Raw genomic sequence first — 27,337 nt, 5'->3', positions numbered from 1 at the left:
GTGCACTCGGGGCTCCACGTTCCGTGTTTCACACCTCTGGGGGTGCATTTACGGGGACCGCGGGATCGTAGTCCTGCTTGCCGCCCCATCAGCCTTACCCGCGCCGCCGGCGGACACCAACCACACAAACAATCCCCTAACGCGCCCGCCCGCCCTTCTCTCCGGCTGCCAGCAGCGCGGCAACCGCTAGTCGCCGTGTGCGCAAGCGCCGCGCGATCGCTGGAGCCGTGGTAGCAACAACAACCCCAGCGCCACCGGTACCGCGGCGGCCGTTCCGTGCCTGCGCGGCCGGGTCCCGCTGCCAGCGCCGCCCCGCCGGCCCGGCCGCAGCCCGGCGAGGGGTGGGGAGGGCGGGGGGGCGGAGGCCTGGCCCGCCGCGGAGCTCCGGGGCCGGCTGAGGCGAGGGAAGGCTCCCCCCCCCCCCCCCCCCCCCTCCCGCCATCACCACAGCGGTCGCCGCCCCTCACCGCAGCCCCAGGCCGCGCCCGGACTGCGGCCGCTCCGACCCCGCCTGCGGCCCAGGTAACATCCGCTCTCGGCTCCCCGCCCGCCGAGACCGCCCGCAGCCTGCATCCCCCCCCCCCCCCCCCCCATCCCGCCCCGCAGCGCTGTCCGCGGACCGCCCCTTGTCCTGCGCCTCCCGGGGGCTTGTCCTCGGGCCCCGCTGCCCCGTTCCCCGCCCCGGCTCCTGCCCCGCTTGCCCTCAGCGAGCAGCAAACGTCTTTCCCGCACGCGCACATGCCCCCCCCCCCCGGCCCCAAACTTTAAGCGTTATTGTTGTTAACCCCCGGTTCTCTCTCGGATGGGCTCTCCCGCCGCCCGTCCGCAGTTAAACTTCGCTGTGGTGCCGTTCAGTGCAGACCGCGTTCTTGTGCTCCCTCTCATGCCCTGAGTGGTTTTGTGTGAGCAGGTTGGCGTTTAGTTCTTTGAAATCTGCCATCTTCTTTGCAATACCAGCGCGCTTTAAGGTGGTTTTTAATGCAGCGTGGGGCTGCTCAACACATGGGGTGTTCATAAGAGTCATTAAAGTGATTCCTGTTTGACCCTCTTTCCTTCCTACCGCCGTTTCTCAGGGAGATTTGTGACGGTGTGTTATTGAGTCCTCACCACAGAAGGGTGGTTAATTTAAGGGGTAATCCAGGTGTGGGTTAGGTGTGTTATTACTTGGAGCCCAAATTGTACCACTTGCAAACCAATTCTTCTCAAGCACGTACAGTGGAGTAGGATCGTGGTGTCTTTTACCACTGTTCCTAACCACTTCTTGGTTAAGAACAGCATGCTGCTGTCAACAGGCAGGAGTGATTCCAGACTCTGTGATAGCTGTCATCTTCTGAATTGCAAGACTCTTGTTACTTTGTTCAGTAATGTGGGTAATTCCGTACAAGGTGCTGCCCTATAAACCATGTTTTCGTACTCTTAGCTTTATGATACGTAGGCAACTTGTCCTTCTGGCCCTCTTATCTTGGCCGGATTGCTACTGGAAGCAGTTTCTTCTCACTTTGCATTCATGAACCTTGTTTGATTTGCTTGTTGCATAATCATGCATGTTTAATGTTGATATAGAAACTTTATTTCAAAGAGCTGAAGCCTAAAGAGAAGCAGTAAGTGTCTCGAGCTGATTAGAATTCCTTTTTTTAAGTGGCTCTTTACATAATGCATTCAGGCTTAGCTCGCACAATGGGGATGTGAGTTTCGAGAGGTATCAACAGATCTAGTGGAGAACAAAGGTGCTGAGAGCAGTGGATCCTTGTGAGGAGCAGTCATTGCTGTGCTGTTGTTAAAGGCCTGCTGGAATTTTAGGGCTCTATTTTCTTATATTGTTAACCTGTGAAAAACTCTTAATTTTGGTTGGGGCTGGAATTTTCCATGCTTGCTTTGCCCAGAGGTGATTTTTTTCTTTAAGCTCAAGTGGAGAACATTATCCCTGTACAGATTACAATAAAGAGCAGATGTTATCTACTACACCTGTTCTGGGGTATCAAAACATGGTGTACAAGTGAAAAATCACACTGCTTCTGCCTGAACAACGTTTGACTCTTCCTTCTTACTGCTTGGCATAACCACAATTGTTTCCTCTGTTTGTGAGGTTTTGACAAATTACTGTTTGTCCTTGTTGGAAGAAGCCTTCTGCAAGAAGATGGGTCTTGCAGGATACCCTGAGGAAGAGCTCAGTTCAGGTTTGCTCTGTCATTCTATGGCAAGGAGTTCCACCACTGCCTGCTTTCTGAATGCAGTCTCTTGGAAGTGAGATAGTGTGAGGTGCTGTGGATATAGATCCAGGTGTAGTTTGCTGCTTTTCCCACCCCCATGGTGCAATGTGCAGTGGTCTTCCTTCTCTGACCATGCAGAAGGCTGTGTGGAGAAGAGGAGGGTTTTTTCAGCTGTATACTTTCTCAAAAATAAAATTTGGAGAGAGGGAAGGTGAACCAACATAAAAAATTACTTTCTGGGCGTTTAAAATGTGTGCTTATGTAGTCCCATCAGCATCGTAGTGCTATGTTTTTTATTGTGTCCTGGCACCCCGCCTGCATTCAAGGACAAGATAGGGCTTTATCCTGACTCAAGAGGTGGGCTGGTTCAGCCTGGAGAAGAGAAGGCTCCTGAAGGAGAGACCTTAGAGCAGCTCCAGTGCCTAAAGGGGCTGCAGGAAAGCTGGAGAGGGGCTTGGGACAAGGGCCTGTAGGGACAGGCCAAGGGGAATGGCTTTAACCTGCCCGAGGGGAGACCGAGATGAGCTCTTAGGCAGAAGCTCTTCCCTGTGAGGGTGCTGAGGCGCTGGCACAGGGTGCCCAGAGAAGCTGTGGCTGCCTCATCCCTGGCAGTGTTCAAGGCCAGGTTGGACACGGGCTTGGAGCAGGCTGCTCTAGTGGAAGGTGTCCCAGCCCATAGCAGGGGCTTGGAACTGAAAGAGCGTTAAGGTCTGGTCTAGTGGAATGTGTCCCTGACCATGGCGGGGGCCTAGAACTAGAAGAGCTTTAAGGTCTGGTCTAGTGGAATGTGCCCCTGACCTGACCATGGCAGAGGGCTAGAAGTAGATGAGCTTTAAGGTCTGGTCTGGTGGACGGTGCCCCTGAGCATGGCAGGGGGTTGAAACTAGATGATAAGCTTTAAGGTCACTTCTAACCCCAACCATCCTCTGATTATTGTATTTACTGTAGTGTTTGAATGAGATTTAAAAACCCTTGTGCAACAGAAATGTTTGTTCTGTTTACAGGATCAGTCTTGTATTTGTAAAGTGCTTTTGAAAGCCATTGGAGAGCAGAGGTGAAAGCTGAGAGGAGTGAAGATGTGCTGAGAGCTGTAGCTGGACAGCTACATCAGACCAGTTTCTTCCATAAAGAAATGGCCGCTCATATGTTTTAACTGTGGATTTGTGTTAAGATGAAGGAGTTGCCTCTCAAGAGTTGTCTCTAAACTCTTTTTCAGTTCCTTTTATGCTGATGTATGTCTTAAATTTTTGTAGCTACTGACAGTGAGATGAACAGAATTGATACAGATGATTCAGATATGAGCACAAAAATAGTATTCTGAGGAATGTTAGCTCTTACTGTACAGAACAGTGTCAGTGCAGTACCTCCTTAGTACACTTTCTCTTGCTCTTTAATGCTAATTGGTCTTATGTCTACAAACATTTTGTTCCTGTTCACCCTTTGGGCAAGTAGATAATTGTCTAATGTGCTGGAAAGTATCTGCAGTTTAATCACTTATTCATATCTTCATCACATCACAAGCTGCCTTTTGTTTTATTGGTTTATGGATTTTTTTCTTTGTCATGTTTATCATAAAACTTCTACCACTGCATTATTAAACAGCAAAACTCTAATAACGTTTTGGTGGTTAAAAGCTATCAAATGTACGTGCTGCTTTTTCTGACATCTTTGTGTTTGTCTAATTTTGGCGGCAGCAGCTTATGCAAGAGCCTTTCTTGTCCTTTATTTATGTGAAATGTTCTAGCAAGATGTCAGTTTGTACGCTATTCTAATTAGCCAGTTCGTTAGCGCTGTGTTACTGCCTGGTATGAAAAGGCTGGAAATCTGGGACTGGGATGGCTGTAACTGATAAATCGTGTTCTGAGTGCAGCAGTGGCAGCTTCAAGCAAACTGTTCTTACTTTTTTAGATGTGTTTTTCTAAAAATTACCTTTATAGTCACAACTTGGAAATACCTTTTTGGTCATTAGGGGTTTTTTTGGCATTAACTTGTTTCCCTTCTTGCCCCAGTATATGACTCCCTAGAATTGAAGGCTGTATCTTTTATATTGAAGTTGATGTTACAGTATATAACATATATTAGCTAACATTAATTTTTAACAAAAATTACATCTTTCCCCTTGACATCATATGGCACCGTGGGCCTTGCTCTGGCTGTGATCTTTCTTCGTTACTTTAGTAGACATGTTTTTATTCACTTTTTCACTTGAAAACACAGATGATGTGAGCTTATTTTCTTGGTTTTGAAGACCATAGTGGTAATATTCACTCAAGTCATGGATAATCACAAAGGATATTCTGCCTGTAAATTTGCTGACTTGCTTAGACCTTTTTACAGTATGTTATGTCAAATAGTGGCCACATTATCTTAAAATTCATAGCAGATAGAAATGCCTGTAGAGTAGCTGGTGAATGCCATTAGACATATTTACCTGCCTGTATTGTCTTTAGCATCCCTGTACATGTTTGTGACACCAGCCCTTACACAGAGCAATACTAAAAATGCTCAGGCTTATGTATTCACATGCATTGTAGAGCATAACTGCTGCTAAAGATCTGTGTTAGTGTTATTTAGAATAGAATAGTTCAGTTGGAAGGGACTTACAATGATAATGTATTGACAGTCATTTGAAATGCTCTCACGTGACACAGGGTGGTTGTCTGAACAGTTTGTACAAAAAGGTGGCAAATCTCAACCTCACGTTTGAAAGGATTTCTGAACCCCAAATGTGTATCTAATACGCAGCATGTGTAAAATCTCTTATTTGACTTTAATTTGGCAGACTGGTTGCATTTCCATTGCAGTGGAGAGAGGCTTTGGACAAGGGCCTGTAGGGACAGGCCAAGGGGAATGGCTTTAACCTGCCAGAGGGGAGACTGAGATGAGCTCTTAGGCAGAAGCTCTTTGCTGTGAGGGTGCTGAGGCGCTGGCACAGGGTGCCCAGAGAAGCTGTGGCTGCCCCATCCGTGGCAGTGTTCAAGGCCAGGTTGGACACAGGGGCTTGGAGCAAGCTGCTCCAGTGGAGGGTGTCCCTGCCGATGGCAGGGGGTTGGAATTGGATGAGCTTTGAGGTTCCTTGCAACACAAACCGGTTTGGGATTGCATGATTTCGGGGTTCTTGTGAATGTGGTTGTAGATCCATCTTGCATTGTTCATGCACCTCTGTGTCAGTGTGTGCTGCGTGTTCCCCTGCTGCCCCCACTGGCCGTGTTCATCGGCCTTCTCCATGAGCATCTTTGGGTCTTCAGCACCGTGTCTCTGTCTGGAACCTCTGTTTCTGAGCTAATCTGCAAGGCTACTTCCCGTTCTCCACCAAAAGCTTTTCAAAGGGCCTTTGCTGCCCTGACACTTGCAAGAGCTATCTTTTCAGTTGTGTCAAGGGTCTGCTGTATTTTTAAACTTCTACTGCTCATGTAATTTGTTCTGCAAACAGTAAAGTCTCCAAGAGGCTTAAGTTGTTGCTTTTCTAGAAAATACCTGCTTTTTTGTCAAAACTTAACAAACAAGATGTACGCTGTGGAGGGGGTTTGGCCTTTGGCTCATATCTTAAAGTAATTATCCAGTGGCATTTGGGCCGTCACATATTTAGACTGAGTTTCTTGGTGAATTTGATCCTTCTGTGGCTGTGATTGGCTTAAACCCCACTGTAAATGAGCAGCGTCACGTATCATATCAGCGTTGGGCAGGGATAAAAAGGTCTGGCCCAAGCTGCTGGAGTGCTCATTGCCTGGATCGTCTTGCTTTGGATGACATCCCTGGCTTCCAGCTCCATCCATAACCCACTGGTTTGCCTGTGTAAGCGTATTATTTCCTTTACTTGTTTGGGGTTGATCATTCTCCCCACATTGCAACGTGTGGCTTTTGTGGGAGGAGAGAGGGAAGATAAGTGAATTGCAAGTGTGGAAAGTATTCATTTGGGGTTCTTGTTGGTATTTAGAAGGGAATGTCAGTTCTTTTTGCTAAATCTGTATCTGTAACTTCTCAGCAAATTTCAGCCTCATTAGTGTATTGGAAAGGGCAATTGTTTGGAAGAGGGATTTTTCAGGTAAGTTTCAAAATTTGCTTGGCTGAATGGATAGGACATTAAAGGGGGTTTAGGTGAAGTCTCAGTATTTTTTTGCTGCCTCTGCCCTTATGTCTCAGGTGAGAGTCTGTACAACTGCAGTAATTCCGCTGTAGAAGCAAGGAAACCAAGGCCATGTGTTTTTATCTTCATAACCATGGAAAACAGAAAGACTTTTTCTCTCATTCTAAACCCCCTTGTACTCCTCCAGACCATGTGTATGTGTGTGTCTGCCTGGGTCTGTATGCGTCTGCATGCTTTTTTGATGAATTTCAAACTGAAATATGTCTCAGCAACTCTTGGGGCTCGTGTGAGGCTGTCCAAATGATCCTATCTCTTAAGTACCTAGTATGCTGCCTGAGGAGTTGCTGAAAATATTTGGAAGTCATGGCTCACACTGTTTTTGTTATCCTTGATTTCTGGCATGTAAAAGCACTTGTTCTTAAGGCGTGCTAGTTTATTATACTGTCTTGCAGCTCTAGGGATACTAGCAAAATAAACTATTAATTTTCTCCCTTCAGGTGAGATCTCATCTTCTTTTTGTACTTTGCTCAGGTTTCTTCCAGTTGATCAGGAGCACCTTGTTTCCACAGGTGGGAGTGCTCTCATGGAGCTCCAGGCTAGCTTTTGCAGAAGATGGTGAACATTAAACTTGGTCTCTGTTTTGTAGTCACAGTAGTAGAATAATCGCTGTTTTGAGAGAGAATGTAGCAGTTGATCCTTGAACGGTGGAATGGTTTGAGTCAGTACGGTCTTTATTTTGATTTCCTGCCCATAAGATAAATGTAAGTGCAACGAGGGCGCTAGCGTAAGAGCTCAGTAATGTTACTTCCACGTAGGTAAGTCAATAATACGTTTGATTTTCTGTTACATGAGGTAGCATACTATCATAGATGTCTGTGTTTTTAGACTCTATTTATATTGGTCAGGTAATCATTTGTGGCAGAATTATCCACAGACATGAAAATGAGGCATGTGGCACCAGTGGCGCATTTTTAATGTTAGACAGCTGCTTCATGTTTTGAATTTCATTGCACAGGCTAAAAGATACATCACCCTTCAGCAAGGCAGCCGTGGGGAAGTGGGACGTACAGAAGAGTTACGGTATTTGTTCCAGTCTTCATCACTCTTGAAGGAAGAGCTGCAGTTAAATGTTTACTTACCACTGCGGTGTGTTTTAAATTACCTGGCAATCTTAACGTCTTTTGTCTTTCAGGTTTAACTCCTCTTCAGAGGATCTTAATCTTGTTCCAGTAATCCTCTTAATCTTGCTCTGATACTTCAGCTATCACAGAACACTAGTTGTTGGCATCTTTCATAAGATACTATTAATAGTTATTGAAATACATTACTTTCTATAAGATGAGGCACTTTTCTGTAACTTTGTAACTCATTAGCATTTTATATTAGCTCGTCCCATTCTTTTTTTTTCTTCCGTGTTCTACTTGCATCCCACTGTAGCAAGGGGGAGAGAAACACCTTTTTGTTCCTTGATAGGTGGAGCAGGGAGCTTCACTAGAAGCTCTGTCTCCTGCAGCGGCTTTTCTTGTGTTCCCTGTCTCTTCTCTGTGCCCCTTTCCCCCCAAAACACCCTTTCGTCCATTTCTGTTTCGTGAAATCCTGGGTAGAGGGGGAGCTAAGAAGGTCTTTGCTCAGTATATTTGCCCCTACTTACACCACTCTAAATCTAAGCTTGAGCTGTAGTGTGGGGTTGCCTACTTGGGCAGGGGGCCTGCTGGGGAATGAATTTGAAGTTTCATGGTTGCACCAAGTAAACGTTAAATCTCACAAGCATGCTGCTGTTTTGCAGAACATCTAACACTCCGTGTCTGAGGGCACGCTGGAACCTTATCTTCAAAGGCTCTCTTCTAAAAATATAATGCATTAAGATTGCATTTTGCTTTTATTTGCACACATAAAAGTAATATAGTAAGAAGGTGTTAAGGCACCCCTTGAATGTGTGACTCAGTCAAAGATAGGCTTGTAGAGCTATTTTGTGAGAAACTAGATTTGTGGAACATAAGAACTTGGCTTGCCTGCAAAATACACTTAATGCTTCTGGTGCTTCAGAGGAAATATGCTGCAGCATTTATCAGTACGTGCTACATCGATAGCTACTGGCCTCACCCCTCCTTCTGGGGATCAAAATTTCAAGATCAAATCCAGGATTTCTGTAGGGGGCAGTTCTAAAGGGAGGCTCCCGAATTACCATGCGTAGTTAATGCACCAGCAGCGTGTAACAGTATTTAAACTCCTAAACAAGTGGCCTGGCTTTCAAAAGTGCTGAACAGTCAGAAGCTCCTATTGAGCTCAGTGGCAGCTGAGGGGTGACTCAACATTTCTGAAGATCATTCCACTTAAATAAGGATTTATTTGCCTGCTTTTTAGTCTTCTGAAAGTCAGCAAGTAAAATTCTCATTCATGGTTTTAGGGGTGTAGGAGATAGAGCTGCGTATCTAATTTTAAAGCATCTCTTTATTTAAAGCTCTTCTGGCTAATAGCTTTATCAAGTCACTTATTTGTGATTACTTATGCATATCTATCTGGGATGCTGTTTTATATTTAAGGAAAATGATGTTCTATTCTGTTTTAGCTGGCAAGCTTTTACAGATTTATGTGAGTGTGAGTTGCCATGGAGAATGACTGGCAGGTTAAGCTTGACTTTTAAAAGAGACTTATTGAGTTGAAGCACAGAAAAACCTAGCAGTGAGGGAGAAACTTTAATAGCTAGGTAAATGGTCTTACTCAGACTTTTAGGTAACTGTTTTCCTTTGGGATAAATTAGGTTCAGAAGTGTCCTTATAAAAGAAGAAAACTACTGAAAATGGAAGGGGGGGTGGAGTTTGGGGGGGCTTGGAGGATTTACAATGTGTATTTTTTTATTTCCAAATGTACCAAAGCATGCTGTATTTGAGTTGGAATTGGAGAAAAATAGGGAAGACTTTTGTTTCCTTTTATAATTATTCTTGACTTACGTTACATTATTCCTCATGCAAGAAGGGAAGCCATGCATTCACACTGTCATTTGTGTGATGTATTAACTTCCTAAATTAACATCCCACTCTTATTTTTGTGCAACACATTTGTTTCCAATAAATAGCTGTTACTACTATACCTCTATTAACATGGAAAATTCCAGTGCAGTAACAGGACTTTGTCTGGATATATTCCTCAGATAATGTGCATGAGCATTTTTCTTTAACTGTTGAAGTAAGATTTTATTTACACTGAAGAGAACATGTTATTTTCAGCAAGGCTTATATTTTAAGCTTACTCAAGAAATGTAAATATAGTAAAATCATTTTGGTGTATTTGCTGCCAGTGTCTTAAAGGCAGACTGCATAGTTGGTAGAATGATGTTACTGGATGACTATGGCAAGTCAAAGCTGCAAAAAGACCCAGAGCAGCTTTTTGACAACATTAGACTCCTTTTCTGTGAGTGCCCAAACCCTGCTGTCTCATATTTCTGAATAAAGCATAGTAATTAGCTCGTTCAGAATTGAGAAAATCAGGCCAGCTCTTCTTCTAATTTGTGAATTAAAGGACACTTCAAAAGTATGAGGTCTTCTGTCTTTGAGAAGAATGACTTAATGACCAGAAACCACTGCAGGTTCTTAACAAATGGAGTTTAAAGGCCAAATGTGTGAGGAGGTACTTGGTTCTCATCTTCTGTTTGGTGCAGTTAAGGCAGTTCAGTTTGAGACATTTGGAAGTGCTTTTTAAGTGACCTCAGTTGGTTTGTCTTGATCCAGAAGAAGCTGGATGCAAACAAGTAAAGACAAATGTGCCAGCTGGGTTTTTCTTACATAAAGATACACACAATACTAGTTGACATAAATGTGTATTGAGCTAATGGCCAGATAGAGTTGTTTTTTTTTTTCTTTGTGATTAGCAAAGACAAATCTCAGTCTGAGGTCAGAATGTAGCTGAACTATTTGAAGAGGATTATTAAATGAAGATGACAGATGGATTTTTGGTGTACATTCATGCTTCTTCACTGTTCAAATTTTGTTTAAACCTATGCTCCTTGACTTACAGTCAGCATTTTCACTTGGTCTTATCCTACCATTATAAAACATAGGAAATCATTGTCACTCTTCTCCTTTTCTTGATTCAGAGCCTGTTCATCTAATAATCCTTACCTTTCTATATGTACATACTATATGTACATGTATATATACTATAACCTTTATGTTACTAGGGGAAAAAATAATCTTATATATTAAACTGTGCAAGCAGTGTCTTAAGCATGTTTTAGCTGTTACGGGACAAGCAGTGCAGTTTTTTTGGTTTTTTTTCATGTGCTTTTAATATCCTGCACTTAGCTTGAAAATAAAAGAAGCAAAAAGCCACAGACTTCCTTAGAAACATGATCTGCAGTTTGTTAAAAACAATCCTAATGTAGATATTTTTTCCTCCTAGGTTTTACCAAGAGACAGTACATCTAACACTTAACTTGGATCATCAGCTTCAAAATCAGAACAGCCCCCAAAACTGACATCTGATCTGAAAGAAAAAGCTGTGACAAATGGACAATATGTCTATTACTAACACACCAACAAGTAATGATGCTTGTCTGAGCATTGTTCACAGCTTGATGTGCCATCGACAAGGTGGAGAGAGTGAAACTTTTGCAAAACGCGCAATTGAAAGTTTAGTTAAAAAGCTAAAGGAGAAAAAAGATGAATTGGATTCTTTGATTACAGCTATAACCACAAATGGAGCTCATCCTAGCAAGTGTGTTACAATACAGAGAACGCTGGATGGGAGGCTTCAGGTTAGTACCAGTGAAAATCAGATGCTTTCCTCCTAGTGAAGCTGGAACAAGAGTGAGCGACTCAGGATCCTAGAATGTTGAGGAATAGTAGCTGTCCTCCGGCATCCCCGCTTTGTAGTCATGTTTTGTGACTGGAGCTCTGGACTGCATCAGTAGTTGATTAATTTTTTCTTTTTTCAAAAGCAGAGGGTGTTGGATCAGCTGTTCTAAACGAGTGTGTGTGGCAGTAAAAAGCAGGGTCACATAATAAATGCGGCTGCTTATCCTGGTATTTTCACTAGAAGCTTCTGTTAGCTCTGTGTTGGTCAGCAGTTGGAAGACAGACCTATGATCCCGTGCTAAGGTACTCCAAGGAGTCTGCACTGAGGATTTTTGTTAGCCTTATATCGCCATTGCTCAGTACCTGTATAGTTTGGGTTGTGATTTGCTTGTTCTGGAACAGATGTCATGTTTGCTGGCTAGCTCTCTGTCTACCCTAAGGCATTATTTTTTTTTTTCAGTATAATGGATTGGCATTCTTCTACTTGTAAATCCTTTATAGTGTAGCCTAGTGCCTTGTTCCTCCTCTTGTGGGGCAAAACTCTGTTAACCATCCACGGTGGGGAAGGTGACCGTATGTACTACACTAAGCACAGATTCTGCTTCTGCCGTTTTGTATTGAGTATTTTTTCTTTAAGAATCACAGTGTTGACTTAACCATAGCAAAACCCTAACAGAAGTTTATTTCTCTTGAAGAACTTGGGTAAACTGTGCAATACCTTTTTTTCTTTCTTATTTTGGTGATGGAGAGAGGTTGTGGTGATGTTCATCCTCTTCCAGGTTTGTTCCTTACTAAGTAAAGTGAGATGTCTTGCAACTTTCCAAATCAGCTTTTGTGTCTAACTTTTTAGGTGGCTGGTCGCAAGGGATTCCCTCATGTGATTTATGCTCGTCTTTGGAGGTGGCCTGATCTTCATAAAAATGAACTCAAGCATGTTAAATATTGTCAGTATGCTTTTGACTTAAAATGTGACAGTGTCTGTGTAAATCCTTACCATTATGAGCGTGTAGTATCGCCTGGCATTGGTAAGTAACCTCTTGACCTAAAATGTAAAATGTTTTCCTTTTGAGTGTAGAAAATACAGGCCTAAGTTAGAAACATTAACTTTTAACGATCTAATGATAAATTATGCTCATGTTCTTGCCCATCTTCTTAATGGAATTTTCCTTTTACCTTTATTCAGAAAAAAAAAACAGTTTCTGTTTGAAAAAGCAGTTTCTGGCTTTTGTGTCAGCTTTTCTATTGGCTTTGCACACAGTTCTTAAAGTTAATGTGTATCCTGTGAATAGCTTACCATTGAGACTTGTGTTGTGATAGAGGGGGTAGAATATGTAGAGTCTGTAGGACTGGTTTGTAAAAGCTGATAATGTTCAAACACTCTTGAAGATCTCTGTATAATCCTCCACACCCTCTTTTCTTTTTCTTGATAAAGATCTCTCAGGACTGACACTACAGAGTTCTGGTAAGTAGTTCTGCTTACTGTTGCATTTCTGTGGGCACAAACTGTGTTAAACTCTTCAGCATATACACAGTTTATTCCTGTGCATCTTCCTGGGAGGGAGTATAGAGAGCAGATGGAAATGCATTTGTCTCTTTGGTTTTGGAAAATCAACAAAGTAGCATATGAGAGGAAAGTATTGACAAATTCTTTAAATTGAGGTTTCAGTGCAACTTGTTGTTGTGCTCTGTTTTCATTGCCTCAACCTAAAAACACTGAGGAAAAAATAAAAAAAATCAAAAACCGCATTTTTTTTTAACTAGCAGCATTGAACACACAAGAATGTGTGCACATGTGTATAATAGGCTAAGTAATTGAATTCGGAATAACAGATGCTTATGATCTAGTAAGCAGTTTAACAAGAAAATAGTGGAAATTTTGTAATTAATATGCAGTTGAACGAAGCAGTCTGATATTTTTGGTCTCCCTGAAACTTGAGGGAAATTTGATGTTAAATGTCAAAAGAATATTATTCAGAAATCTGAGGTTGTACAGCTGCTTTATTCCAAAACCAATTTTTTTTTTTTTCTCCTCCCAGAATAAATTGGTAGAGAAGGAAACCTGTGTTTTTAGCACATTATTAGAAGTAATCAAGAAAAATACTCATCAGGTACTGCAGTGATAGGACAAGATTTAACAGGTTCAAACCTAAAAAGGGGAAGTTCAGGTTAGATACAAGGAAGAAGTTTTTCCCTGTGAGAGTGCTGAGGCACTGGAATGAGTTGCCCAAGGAAGTTGTGAATGCTCCATCCCTGGCAGTGTTCAAGGCCAGGTTGGACAGAGCCTTGGGCTACATGGTTTAGTGTGAAGTGTCCCTGCCCATGGCAGGAGGGTTGGAACTGGATGATCTTAAGGTCCTTTCCAGCCCTGACCATTCTGTCATTCTATGAAAAATGACTTAAAAAGCCTCCAAACAACACAACAGACTGTAAACTTCACAAGCTTTAAGTTGCATACTCATCTCTGCTGATTTGCATGTTACCTTTGTCTTCTGAAAAATGATCCTTGTGTGCAGAATCAGAGCTTAGTAGCTGTCAGTTAAATACGTAGTAAGTGTTCCCTTGTCCTGCTACTCTTTTTTGCAGCAGGAAACATAAAATTACTGTCAAATTTTAATATATTTAAGGCTGCTTGAAAAACGAGCATGGGAGCTAATGTAGTAGAAGAGTTTTACTTGAACGTGCTTAGTGGGATAGATGGAAATAAATTCTTCTTGTGGCCGTGGTAGTAATTTCCTTACACTGTATGTGGAATATTCTAAATTAGTGTCTACATTGTTAAATACAGAGTAGTGTTATATTGTCTTTGGATGTGAGTTTGATGTTTCTAGTCAATTTGGATGGGAGTTGCATAAAATTACTTAAGGGATGTGTGAAGTTTTTTATGTGCTGTTTTCATGAATTATGTTTATCATAGGAGCTTTATGTATATCCTTATAATAGGAATTGGTTTGTTAGCTACTGCATTGACTCATGTTTAGGTGCCTGACAAAAAGCATGTTTTTCTCTTTTATTAACCATGTCAAATCACACAGTGATGGACTGGAAAACAAAATGCTGTTGGAATTTACTACTGAGGGACTAAACTTGATTGAGAGCAGTCAGCAAAATGAACAGTTCGCTCTTCCATCCAGTTAATGCTTCAAAATTTCCTGCTGCTGCCTTGTTTATTTGCAGTTTAGAGGAGTGCTTTAGCAATGTTTAGATAGGTTAAATCCTCTTCCCCAGTAGCTTTAATAGCATTGCTGTTGCTTGAAAGCAGTAGTGCGATTTGTAGTTAAATCCTGAAAATAGATTTGCTTTGCAAGTTTAACTATTTGCTTCTTTACAGCTCCATCAAGCATGCTGGTGAAAGACGAATATGTTCATGACTATGAGGGGCAGCCATCACTGTCTTCTGCAGAAGGCCATTCAGTCCAGACCATCCAGCATCCACCAAGTAACAGGGCATCTAATGAGCCTTATAGCACCCCAGCCATGTTAGCTCCTACTGAGGCTAGCACTACCAGCACCACTAATTTTCCCAACATTCCTGTGGCTTCAACAAGTAAGATCCTAGAGATTATATGAAATATTAAACTGTGAAAATGTGACAGCTCTAAGATAACTGATGTTTTTTGCCAGAGTAGATATTGCATCAGAACCGTACTTTTGCTACACTATGCTGGGAAAGTGTGTGGCATTACAATCTAGGCAGTCTCTTAAGTATTAACATAAGGTTTTAACTTGGAGCATAACATGAGTAACTTTTCCTGATAACCCAGTCTTTTTTCAGTGAGACTGACATTGCATGAGTGTAACAAGACTGTTTTGGATACGCCAGTGGTTCAATGATACTACGTTAAAAGAACAGTTGCCTGCTGACAGAACATTATGGCTGTTATTGGAATAACTGCTGTAGGAATGGAAGAATTTTATTATTTTATTGCAACAGCAAATGGAACAAGCAAATACAGTGTTAAGTGGCAATATCAAGAGGTTTTCAGACAATTCTTCATTGTTCCACGGCTGACAGAATAAGTCTTCCAGTTTTAACTTGATTATTTTTGTAATGGCCCACTGTACTACCAGAGTGGCAGCCCTAATTGATATTGTCATGAGTCTGTTGGAGAGCTGTGTCAAAGTTTTTGTTAATTTTCTGTGTTATTTGGTACAAGTGGAAGAGTCTGGTTTACCAACATCAAACCTCACTCTTCACTCCAGCAGGACAGTAAAGCAGTTACGTACAGTGTCCTGCAGCTCTAATGTAGGGAAACCAGGGAGTTTGGAGTGGTTTCATGTGCTTTTTGTCACTTCAGTATAAAAAATGTGTGGATTTCATGTTATCAAATTTTATTTTTTCAATAGTGTTTTGATAATGTTTCTAATCTTTGCTGACTACTTTTCTGCTAAAGCTGCAGATGGTTTTGCCAAGTTTGAGATACAATGTCTATTTGTCTCCAGCAGAGAAAAAAGGATGGGCAGTTTAATTGTATTGCCTTTGCACAACAGTTTATAGTCAGTAACCGTTTCTCATCGGTGCTGTAATTGTCGGAGCCCAGTGGACAGGAAAATAAAAAAAAGCTTGTTTTTTTAGGTTTTAGTTCAAGTTTTCAATGTGTTAAATTCTGCTAGCTACACCAGTTTGAGAGAGTGCAAATGTACTTGTGAAACTGCTGACCAGTTTAGTATTAATGGCTGAGCTGAAGCCTTCTAAGATCAAATTCTGTTAACCTGTTCTAAAATATCTGTAGTTTTACTTTAAATCTTAGTTAATTCTTGAAATGTTTATCTGGGAGAAAAAGAATCCCAGAAGCTTTCTCAGAAACAGCCCAGTGATGTGTGCAGCTCTGTTCAAGCACTGTTTTTAAAACTAAAATACTGTTCAGTATGTTTTGGAGGCACATAAATTTAAGTGAGTGTCCTCCTTAGGAACAGTAGTTACAACATCCTGAAAATAAGCAACTGATTGGACCTACTGCTGGCCTGTTTGGATTCATACCAGATCTGCTCCAGCGATGTTATTCAATAAAACTGTGACATCTCTTCTTCTTTCCTTTCGAACTGGAAAATGAGGTGTGAACGGAACAAAGATACGGTTGATGAACAGAGTTGTCTGCATACTTCTACTGCTAGAGTATTAAGGGTGTCAGTCAAAATTAGCTAATGCAGAGCATCTTGCTTCAAGTTTCCTAAGACACGCCGGTGGGTGGAAAAAAATACCGAACCAAACTTGTAGGAACTGTGTCTTGCAGTGCCCTTAGTTGAGTGTATTTTCCTACCCAGTAGTGCTGAGCTCTTCTTAATTAAACTTTTGGAACGTTCATGAATAGGTAGTGTGTTCTTTTACCAGGTCAACCTACCAGTATATTGACAGGTAGCCATAGTGATGGACTCTTACAGATTGCTTCAGGGCCTCAGCCAGGAACTCAGCAGAATGGGTTTACAGCTCAGCCAGCTACTTACCATCACAGTGAGTATATACATATGTGCACTCTTCTTAGTTTTCTAAAACCGGTTTCCAAATATTGAGGAGAAATAGAGGATTAGAAATGAGATGCAGAAAAGCTTCCTTAAAAACCAACCACTCCTTTCTTTTTCTAGATAGTACTACAACTTGGACCGGAAGTCGGACAGCAGCCTACACACCTACCATACCTCACCACCAGAATGGCCATCTTCAGCATCATCCACCTATGCATCCTGGACATTACTGTAAGTAGTGCAGATTTTCACATCACTTGCTTTGTTTCCAGTTTTGTTGAATGGTGGGGCCTCGTTTGTGATGATTCTTTACCCCCAAATCCTTTGTTGTTGTTGTTGTTGTTGTTGTTGTTACAGAACTACCATTACTGTGTTTAGTATATTCTGATGGTTAAATGTAAGAGCTTGATAGACTTTCCTCTGGTAAAGCAGCAGAGATCAGAAATTCAGATAGGTATACTGGTACCGTCTGTGTTATAGATGTCTTACTGTACCTGAGAAAAACTGGAATTTCCTTTCTAAACCTCTGATTCTAAAGCTTTGCAATCTAATAGTAAATATTTTCTTCGTGACAGATGAAGTTGATGCAGAATGTGGTGTTTGGATATTTTTCTTTCAATACTTGAAAGGTCCCAGCTGTGTTTATTTTCTAGAAATTTTGAAGTAAAGTCTTAATGATGTAGCAATCTGCATTAAAGCGTTGAATGACCTGTGTCCATGTATACTAGCCAGTGTGAAAGAACTTTGCTAAAGCTCATGTAGTAAAGCATGGTCTTAACACAGCCTGATTGATGGCTACATTTGGCACACAAACTTGAAAATGATTTTTTATCTGAAGTAGGGCCACAACAGCTTGTTGTAAGGTGCAGGAGGTCATGGAAAAAAGTAGCGATAAAACTTTTAGGGCAAGTGTCTAGCACAGTATATGCCATATACAGAGTATAGTGCAAAAAATCCCCACCCAAATACAAGTTTTTCTAAATTTTGTGGCAAAAAGGTAGAGCAATTCCTTATTTCCTAATACAGTACTGAACCGGATCAGCTGTTTGCAGCAGTATTTGTTAGTGGAGGGGAGAATACATGGTAAGTTAATGTCAGAAAGACTTCTCACCTTCTGTCTATCACAAAAATTGTGGTTTAGGTACGGTGAAGTTAATTGTTCTGTTAGGATCCCACTTCATTTATCTTGTATTTGTCAGAAGTACCAGGATGTAAAAACTTCAGTGGTGCTGTAGATACTCTATAAATACTCCTCAGTGCATGATCTTTCTATAATTAATATTTGTAACTGGCTAGTGATACCGCATAGAGCTTTTCTTGGCTGCTGCCGTTTCTCACTTGAGAGAGTTGCATGTTTTGACACCTACCAGCGTTGTGCCTGTTTTGACATCTTGTTGCAAAAGCTACTGTTACTTATAATACTATGTTTAAGTCTTTTTTTTCTTGTTCTCCGCTGCCTGAAAGGGACTTTTAGGTTTTGAAAGTGGAGAGAGTAAACTGACCAAGGCTGTATTCAGTATTTTTGTCTTTAGAAAATGAGTTCTATTGGGTTTCTGTCCATCTTCGGGGAGTGTTTCTCATGGTCAAGCCCACAGCATGCTAGGTAATTTGTTCTGTGATGGTTTCTGACAGATTTATATCACGTGCCTCTATACAATGGTTTTCTCCTTGACTAACTTGAAGGCAGATGTGGGGCTTGGGTCCTATTTCTATTACATCTCTGTGCTACATCTGGTTTCTGCTCTCTCCTGGAGCTGGTTCTGTCTTGAGCAGCATGGAGTCTTTCCTCCTGGGATACTAATGGAGCTCTTTGCTCTACTCCCAGATTTTTAGGAAACCACTAAGAGAGTAATTCTTTTGTGAGCATTTTATCCCTGGTCAGATTTGGCCAGTTGATTCAGAAACTACTGGGATTTGTAACATCTGGCATCCTCACAGGTGTCTTTTTATAGGAAAACAAGTTAAGAAAGAAAACCTTGCTTTTTCTCATGTAAAACAAATTGCATGTTTTCTCTTAAAGGGCCAGTTCACAATGAACTTGCATTCCAGCCTCCTATATCAAATCATCCTGGTGAGTAAAATCTAACATGTAATGCTAATGTTGTGGAAGCTAGTAACTTTCTGGTTTGAGTCTGTTGATTTTTTTCTTTGTGTATTTGTTTGGGTATTTTTGGTATCAAATACTCTAAAATTTGAGATATATATTCAAAAGGGAAGGAAGGAAAAAACCCTGTTTTGTGGTCTTTTGAATTCAGATGTCTCTTTTGGAATGGTGACATAGGCTGCAAACTGAATTCAGTTTAGATGCCTAAGTCAAGAACTGCAGTCCTCAAACCTATATTGGAGGTGTCTGAGCTCTGAATATCCTTGATCATAACCTTTGCAGGGTGCCTGAAGTTGTACTTTCTGCTTGCTTAGGACCATCATGGACCTTAGGTCATGCCAGAGCCCTCTCTCATCCATGATCTAGAAGTCTATCTTCACAGCCAGATAGACTGAAAGATAGGTATTGTCCTTGCATTTTGGTGCTCAAGTTCCTCTTTGGGCCTCTGTGTAGAGCCTTGCTCTTTCCAGGAGTCTTCATTAATGTAGCAGTTCATGGAACCAAGGAGGTCTTGTCTTGCAGTACAAGCTAGCTCCATTGCAGGTACAAGGTGATACTCTGTTTTTAACAACAGCAAAGCTGTTGCTGCACAGGAAAGCTGCGTAGGTGAAGAGCTTGAAATTTTAAATTGTTTGTTCATTGAAAAGTGACTAAATCAGTACCAGAAATAAAACTGTAATAACTGCTGGCTGAACTTAACTGTAGCTAAATTGTGTTTTATTTTATTTAGTATGTCTCTTTCACCCTGCTGATTGAGCTATTGGTTTCACCTTTGGAGACATGAGTATTCATTTGAAGATAAAATAATTTAAAGGAATTCAGGCACCTTGGTTTATTCTTTCCTAATAAAACCAGAACAACAATTTCTTCAGGAGAGTAGGTGTGCAGCTCTTTGTAAGGAATGAATACCTGTCAAGGCCCTGGAGATGGTTTTTTGCTCCTGGCTTATCAGGCTGTTGTGTTTAGGTCCTTTTCTGCTTATCCTGTTTTGAGGTCATTGTAGTGCTGATTTTCTTTGTCCTCCCCTGCAAACTGCTGTGTTAGCCTTTTGTGGAAATGTGGCCTTGTAGTCAGCAAAGGGGCTGAGTCCCCAAAATCTCCAGCGACTTCAGCTTATGCCAACTTTAGGTTTTAGTATGTCTGAAGAGAAAAACTCTTAACACCTGAAAGCAAACACAGTAAGCTGTGTGGAAGGCTTGAGAAGCCAATTGCTCCCAGGTAGCACACAAGCAGCTGGTGTATGTATATAAAGTTACTTGGTGTTTTGTCAGGTTTCCTCACTTACTTGAGTTTCATACAATGTATGAAACCCAAAGTTTTGGGTTTCATACAATGTATTACTTCTTTACGTTAAAGAACAAAATCAGGCAATAGTTAGAAGGTGCAGGAATGCAGATGGCTTACAAAATCTAACTGGAATTATAAACTGTACAGAGACTTGTAAGGTCTTAACTACAAAACCTCTTCACATCAGTGTGTGCTCAAAAATGACAAGCCCCTGTTCGTTGTAGTATGTAGCATTTTTCTGTGCTAGCAGACATGCCTTTGTGTATCTGAACTTGCTTATGTGAATATACACTCATACTCTGAATGACAAATGCAGTTTTAGAAGGCTTAATTGATTATCTGGAATGGGTTTCTAGGTTTTTTTTTTTTGTGCATTTTGGTCAGTTAATCATATATATTCTTTAGCTCCAGAATATTGGTGTTCAATCGCTTATTTTGAAATGGACGTGCAAGTTGGGGAAACATTTAAGGTCCCTTCAAGCTGTCCGATTGTGACTGTTGATGGATATGTGGATCCTTCTGGAGGAGATCGCTTTTGCCTGGGCCAGCTTTCCAACGTGCATAGAACAGAAGCCATTGAGAGAGCAAGGTAATCCGCACATCTCAAAAGCTCCAGCTGTCTGTGGTATTTGATAACATTTTGTTTCTGCCTTCAGTTCGTGCCTCCCTTTTCAAACTACAAGTATGGTATGTTTCTTTTAACTGAATTAACTGCAGCAGAGTGTATCTTTCTAGGCCACTGCGGTTAGGCATTCAGAATGTGAACTGCGTGACAAAGACCCTCAGTGCTTTGCAGAAGCACGTTGCTTTTCATTGCTCTCAAAGGCTCTGCTGTCAGGGATAAAATTAGAAACCCGTGCCATTATGTATGCAGGCTGAATATTAGCTCTCCACACCAGAGAATGATGTGAGAATAGTAGCAATATATAGATTTGTCAGAGGAGCAAAGAGGCATTGATGGAGAGCTATTTGGATTTTCATTCATTCTCACCATGCACGTGCTAGGCTTTGTGGAATCACAGAGAACTGAAGCCATCTTGCAGCTTTTTTTTTTTTTTCCCCTCTTTGAAACAAAAAAAAGAAGAAAATTATTCCATGTCTTCAGAAATGTGCATTGTGACAAGCACAGATTTGCATTGTGACAAGTAAGATGCTAGATTGCTGTAATGTGATCCAAATGAGCAAACAGTTCTGCATTAAAATGTGGCTTTGTGTATGTACTTGAGTGACTTTCTGTGCTGGAGTACTTGTGGGTGATTTTCCACTTCTGAACAGAGCTGAATGTGTTTGGTATCCTGTCTCTGTACTGTCAGCGAGTGCAGTAGCTGCTACTCAGATATCACAGTTTCTGCATTCTGTTTCATATAGACCATTTGCATGGTATTACAGTATTTTTTACTGTACTGATTTTGTGTAACTATCTACTAACTTATACCTCAGATAATAATTAGAATTTGAAATCCTTGGGTGAATGGGGTGTAAGTTAAGGCACCACAGATGACTGCTGGAGACCTAGGCTTTTTTAGTAAAGGTGTGATTTATAGTATGCATACATGGGTGCATTGTACCTGTTTTTCTTTTTAAGGTTGCACATAGGTAAGGGAGTGCAGCTGGAGTGCAAAGGGGAAGGTGACGTGTGGGTTAGATGCCTCAGTGACCACGCGGTCTTCGTCCAGAGTTACTACCTGGATAGAGAAGCAGGGCGTGCTCCAGGGGATGCTGTTCACAAGATTTACCCAAGTGCATATATAAAGGTTAGTTTGATGTTCCTGGATGAAAATTGTGAGGGAAATAGCATTTGGTTCTGGTATGTGTTGGGAAAGCAATGAGATACTGAAATAAATGTAACTTTGTTTTTGATTATCCTTTAAAAAAAGCCCTAAAATTTCCATTTGACAGCTCTCTTGAGTTTTTAAAATTACTCTAAAATGAAAGCATCATCTAGCTACTACAGAAATGACTGATTTTGTATTTCATCACAGTCTTAATAGCGGGTTTTTATATTTTTAGCCTTACAATTTTAAATTAACTGCTACTAAATTTTTTACCATAGGTTATCTGTTTCTTTACCTCCAAAGCAAGAAGAGTTGGGAAAGTGCAGAGTGTAAAGTGTGTGTTGAAGTGATCCACTTCATGAACCTGAAGTGATCCAGGGGCCACTTAAGTTGCATGGAAACAAATTATTTTCAACAGATTGTTACTTGGAGGTGCCTCTGTCAGACATGAAACTTTATTTAGCACAAGTCACACTTGTAAAAAAAGTAATTCTTGAATTAGAGAGAAACTACTTGAAGTTTGCAGTTATTTATTTTTAATCCTCAGTTTTGCAGGCAGGTTGTGTAATGAAGGTGAAAGAAACCCCATCAGCCTCTATATACAAGGTTTCTAGTATGAGAACAGAATTCCTGTATACATTAGTGCCAAGCCTGATCACAAAGATGGAGAATGCTACCAACCCAGGATCTAGCTACTGAAACCTCAGGCCGATTGATTATCAGTGTTTCTTTTAAATACAGTAACACATTTCCATGAAGCAGTGAAGAATGAAGTCTGACAAAGTTAAGCAGGAATTGCTGGTTTCCATTTTTATTTATATGCCTATTTTGTGGAAATACTGGGATTTAACTGAAAAGTTGGTATTTTATCAGCATGTAGCATCCTTCAGACTTTGATCCTGCGGTCACTTCCACACAAGCTACTTCTGCAGCCTGCTCAGCTCAGCCAGGTTCTGGAATTGCCAGTGTGGTAACATGAAGAGTGTTTAAAAATCAGCTTTAATCTGTTAGAAATAAAACTAGTAAGGGAAGATTTGCTTTACCTAAGTGTATGGTGAGACTGTAGGATTTGCTTTGGGAAAGCAGAGTTTTCCAGATTACTGGGGATGGGAGATGAGGAATTTTTTCCTTCACTGATTTCTGTAAGTCTGTGTAATTTGATATTTTCTTTTTTTTAAAGGTGTTTGACTTGCGCCAGTGCCATCGTCAGATGCAACAGCAGGCTGCCACTGCCCAAGCTGCTGCTGCCGCTCAGGCTGCAGCGGTAGCAGGAAACATCCCTGGACCAGGTTCAGTAGGTGGAATAGCCCCAGCCATTAGTAAGTACATTAACTGCTTGGTCTCCTTTATTCCTTACCTGAAAATAAATAACAGAGCTCCCCCTTTTAACAGCACCCATCCACCTGCTGCCCCCAGAACAGCACAAGGAAAGTGCAAGTGAGGTAGCATGACTGAGGCAAGATGGGGCTGGGTGGCATTGTGATCACTCTGTATTCATCCACTTCTAACCTTCTCTACACACCAGTTTTCACTCTGTAGTCTTCAGGTAATATTGGATATAGAAGTGGCTGCTTATTGTACTGCTTATTAAGAAGTACTTACTGTATTTCTTGGAGTACAATAAGCAGATCCACTTCAATTTTTGCAGTACAATGGAGAACACATTCTATGCAAGGTGGAATAGTGTACCCTGTTACTTTAAACAAAGATACTTTGGGGCTGCTTAGACTAAAGCTTTTGAAAAAATAGTCTTTGAGATCTGATCTCATGAAAATGGTGTTCAAAACAATGGAATTACTGGGCAACAAAGTCCTTGTCTAGGTTTAGGGAAACATAATACTAGGATTCTTGAGACGAGGAAGAAGAGAGTGTGACGGTGTTTAGTGGTGGTTTTTTTTTTGTGTGGGTTTTTTTTTTCTTTTTAAGTTATTCTGGGGTAAAGTTTTCTTAATTACTAAATTCTAGATCCTTGAACTTGTACCTAAGTACTTTTTAAGAGCATTAAGTACTTCCATGTCTCAGGCTGCTTTATAGAATCGTAGAATCATGGAATAGTTAGGGTTGGAAAAGACCTTAAGATCATCTAGTTCCAACCCCCTGCCATGGGCAGGGACATCTCGCAGTAGACCTTGTCACCCAAGGCTGTGTCCAACCTGGCACTGAACACTCCCAGGGATGGAGCATTTACCACTTCTCTGGGCAGCTTGTTCCAGTGCCTCACCACCCTCACAGTAAAGAATTTCTTGTTGTGTGCCATAGCATTTTCTGGATTCCATGTGGCTCTTTTTGGCTATCCTACAAGTCACTGAGGGCATTTGGGGATTGTATGTAACTTTTTGTCTTAGCCGTATATGTGATTTGAAGTTTGCCAGCTCTATTAATCTTTTTATTAGATATAAGTAGTGTCATTTGTTAATCCAGCTTCTTGCAGGGGGTAAGCCTGAGTTCTGTGTTGAAAATGCAACATTTGACAAACCTCAAGAATAAGTGTTTTCTGACTGTATTTCCTGAATAAGGTTTACATGCATTGTATCGTGTAAGATACTGGGTTTCATCATGTCTGCTTTATCATAAGAGATTCAGTATTTCAGCACCCTTTCAAAGTTGAAGAATGATGAAAAAACAACTAATTAAAAGAAATGCAAAATGATTGCTATGTTCCATCCCTGGCAGTGTTCAGGGCCGGGTTGGAGAGAGTCTTGGGTGACACAGTCTAGTGTGAGGCATCCCTGCCCATGGCAGGCAGTTGGGACTGGGCAATCTTAAGGTTCTTTCCAACCCAAAACATTCTGTGATTCTATGATTTGTGATAGCAGAGATCTAGAAATATGGATTGGCTTTGGTTGTGGTGAGAGGGAACTGTACGTGAAGGAAGACCCAAACAAACATGAGTGGCTAAAACAGATAATGGAAGAACATATCCATGAACACTTACTTGATGAAACCTCTCCTGTTTAGGTTTGTCAGCTGCTGCTGGAATTGGTGTAGATGATCTTCGCCGCTTATGCATACTCAGGATGAGTTTTGTGAAAGGTTGGGGACCTGATTACCCAAGGCAGAGCATCAAAGAGACACCGTGCTGGATTGAAATTCACTTACACCGTGCGCTCCAGCTTCTAGATGAAGTACTTCATACCATGCCTATTGCAGACCCACAACCTTTAGACTGAGATCCTTGTGCTGCACTGCTGTGGGCCATTATATTGTGAGGATGGTGGATTGTAAAATACAATTCTGTTTATAACCTGAAGATATATTTTACTTTTGTTCTGCTTAATCTTCTTAAAACAGGTTTTAAAAATGCGTTTGCCGCCTTGCTCTTAGCAGAAAGAAACTGAACATGCGGAATTTGAATTTCAGTTATTTTCAGAACTTAAATGTTGTAATACAGGGCTTAAAGTGAAAGGTAAATGCCTTATAGAGACTTCACAGTGTTGGGTTTGTTCCCTGCGAAAATTTTCCTTCTCTATTGTGGCATCTTGGTGATAAGCCTCACAGGAGCCTTTTGTATGCAGAATATATATTATATATATATTTATATCTGAAAATTCCTTCTAGTAGTTACAAGCATTTACCTTATAGCAGCTTTACAATTCAGACTGATTTGTGGTGTTCTTTTTAGGGAACAATGGTTAACAGAAGACTTCTTTATTTTGTTGACTATCTTATGATTTTTCCAGATTAAAACATAGAAGCTGCCAAAAATTGAGGGATGAGACATACGTTGTTGGCATTGATCTGAAATAGCAAGGAAAAGAAACGTGGCTTTTCCTTCACTAGTTTTTAAAAAAGATATCTTTAGATTTTTATTTATATTGACACATGAGTTTTAAAACACTAAAGGAAATGGATACTTTCAGTGCTGGCACTCAGACCTAACATGAAATACCCAGTCTCCCACTGAAGTTGCCACTGAAATTGCATATCGAGTACCTAATGGCAGGAACATATTTTCATAATTACTACTGACTTCTATGATTTTACTCAAGTAAAACCTGGCAGGTATTTTAAAAAGTTGCATGATTCTTTTTACTTGCATATACCATTAAATCATGTATAATAATAACACATCAATATTTAGGATTTGGTTTTTTGTATCTGTTCACCATTTCCACTCAGGGCAAGATGGCAAACTTGTTTTTATACCTCTCGGTTATTTTAAGCCCTATGCCATCAATGACCGTATCAATTGGCAATGACTTTGTATAGAGAATTTACAGTAGAAAAAAACCTGCAAATGTATTGACTGTATGACAGATACAATATGTATGCTTTCTCTCTAGCTAATAGTATAAATAAAATTATGAAACCCCTGATTTTTATAAATTTAATTTGCTTCTGTTATGTAATTTTGCACCATGAAATCATTGATCTGGAGTGATGAATTAATGTCCTTTGCAAGATGAGCAGCAGCAGCCAGTAGTGGTAGGAATTTTTCTTGGCCATGAAGCCAGTCCAGTTTTTCTTCCTTTCACTGCTTCTCGATGGAAGTGTGTCCTGAGGGTATGTGCTTTGGCTCTTTGATGGGGCATGAGGAGAGAGCAGGAATTCCTTATTTTCTCCCATGTATGTGTAGAGAGCTCAGTTAAGCAGGCTTAGAAGTACGTAGACTCCAGCTTAAATCTCTCAAGCCATGCCTGTTTGGTCTGCCTGTCATGCTGTTCTGAGCCGACCTGGCAGCACAGCTGTAGTGGTTAACATAAGTAGAAGACTTGGAAGAGATTATTCGGAAGCTTTTTGCCAAGTTTCTTGCATAGTTTCAGGAATCTGCTTAGGGCTGTGACACACAGTGCTTAGGTGCTGCTTTCCCCGTGTGCTGACATTCTTAGGAAGGCAGTCAGCAGTCACTGTTTCTGTCTTAGCAACAGCCAGAAATGGATGAGTTTTCTCTGTATTTTCATTAACAGTGTTGCCTTCTTCAGACTTGCCTCTAATGAGATCATTGTTGGGTGGGTTTTTTCACCTCTTTGCAGCAACTTCTTGGTGTTTGGAAAAACAGTGTTTGCTTTTCTCAAGGCTTTCGGTTTAAAACCTTTTTCATTTCTCTTTCTTAATGATGCAGTTTGTCTGAAAAGCAAGCTTCTTGAAGAGCACTGTGATTAGAGGCTTCTGACTACATCCTCAGAGAAGCTTATTAACCTGCAGCTCAGTAACACTTCATCCACAACTGAAAACTTGATCTGGGGGAAGAAATGAAAATCTGACCACACATTCTTCTTGCCAGCCTCCCCTTTGAATTGCCAGTCCTGCTCTTACAGTGGGGTTCGAGATTCCTCAGGTTTTGGGAAGTGCCTTCTGTCTGATCAATTTCTTGTAATAGACCGTTTGTTTGGTTAGGAGGCCATGTGCTTATGCTCTGTTTAACTTAGTGGTTTTCCAAGGTGCTCATCTTGGTGGATGACTGATCTGTGTATGGCTACTTCACAGAAAACCTTTTGTACCAGTTGCTCTCATTTTGATTGTGCCAAATTTTGATAAAACTGGGAAAGGTTGTTGATTTTCTTGCCTCTATTACAGTCGGAAAGAATTCAGCTGTTAAAGAGTACTTCTCTTTTTGCAGATGTTTTTCAAATCTCCTTAAGCCTCTACCTGCAGTGAATGGTACCCCTGGTGTTGTATTT

General features: G+C 41.0%; 1 protein-coding gene across 5 annotated transcripts; it reads left to right on the top strand.

Annotated features, from left to right (window-relative positions):
- Positions 1–436: 436 nt before the first annotated feature.
- On the top strand, positions 437–26,047 carry SMAD4 (SMAD family member 4). 5 transcript variants are annotated; one of them, XM_057405661.1, is made up of 12 exons: positions 437–522; positions 10,696–11,050; positions 11,941–12,115; positions 12,523–12,552; positions 14,419–14,634; positions 16,420–16,539; positions 16,671–16,781; positions 18,571–18,621; positions 20,347–20,530; positions 21,527–21,695; positions 22,897–23,035; positions 24,675–26,047. In XM_057405661.1, the coding sequence occupies exons 2-12, from the start codon at positions 10,802–10,804 to the stop codon at positions 24,884–24,886; spliced, it is 1,656 nt and encodes a 551-aa protein (XP_057261644.1). In that variant the 5' UTR covers positions 437–522; positions 10,696–10,801; the 3' UTR covers positions 24,887–26,047. The 5 variants fall into 5 exon arrangements, with proteins under 5 accessions (XP_057261644.1, XP_057261646.1, XP_057261647.1 ...); XM_057405663.1 differs by lacking the exon at positions 12,523–12,552; XM_057405664.1 differs by lacking the exon at positions 16,420–16,539.
- Positions 26,048–27,337: the final 1,290 nt, after the last annotated feature.

Source organism: Pezoporus wallicus, unplaced genomic scaffold, assembly GCF_028554395.1.
Source record: "Pezoporus wallicus isolate ANWC-B61680 ecotype Strahan unplaced genomic scaffold, APGP_CSIRO_Pwel_v1 scaffold_13428, whole genome shotgun sequence".
Classification (NCBI taxonomy): Eukaryota; Metazoa; Chordata; class Aves; order Psittaciformes; family Psittacidae; genus Pezoporus; species Pezoporus wallicus.
The sequence above is the reverse complement of the archived record's forward strand: the minus strand, read 5'-3'. Positions and strand labels throughout refer to the sequence as shown.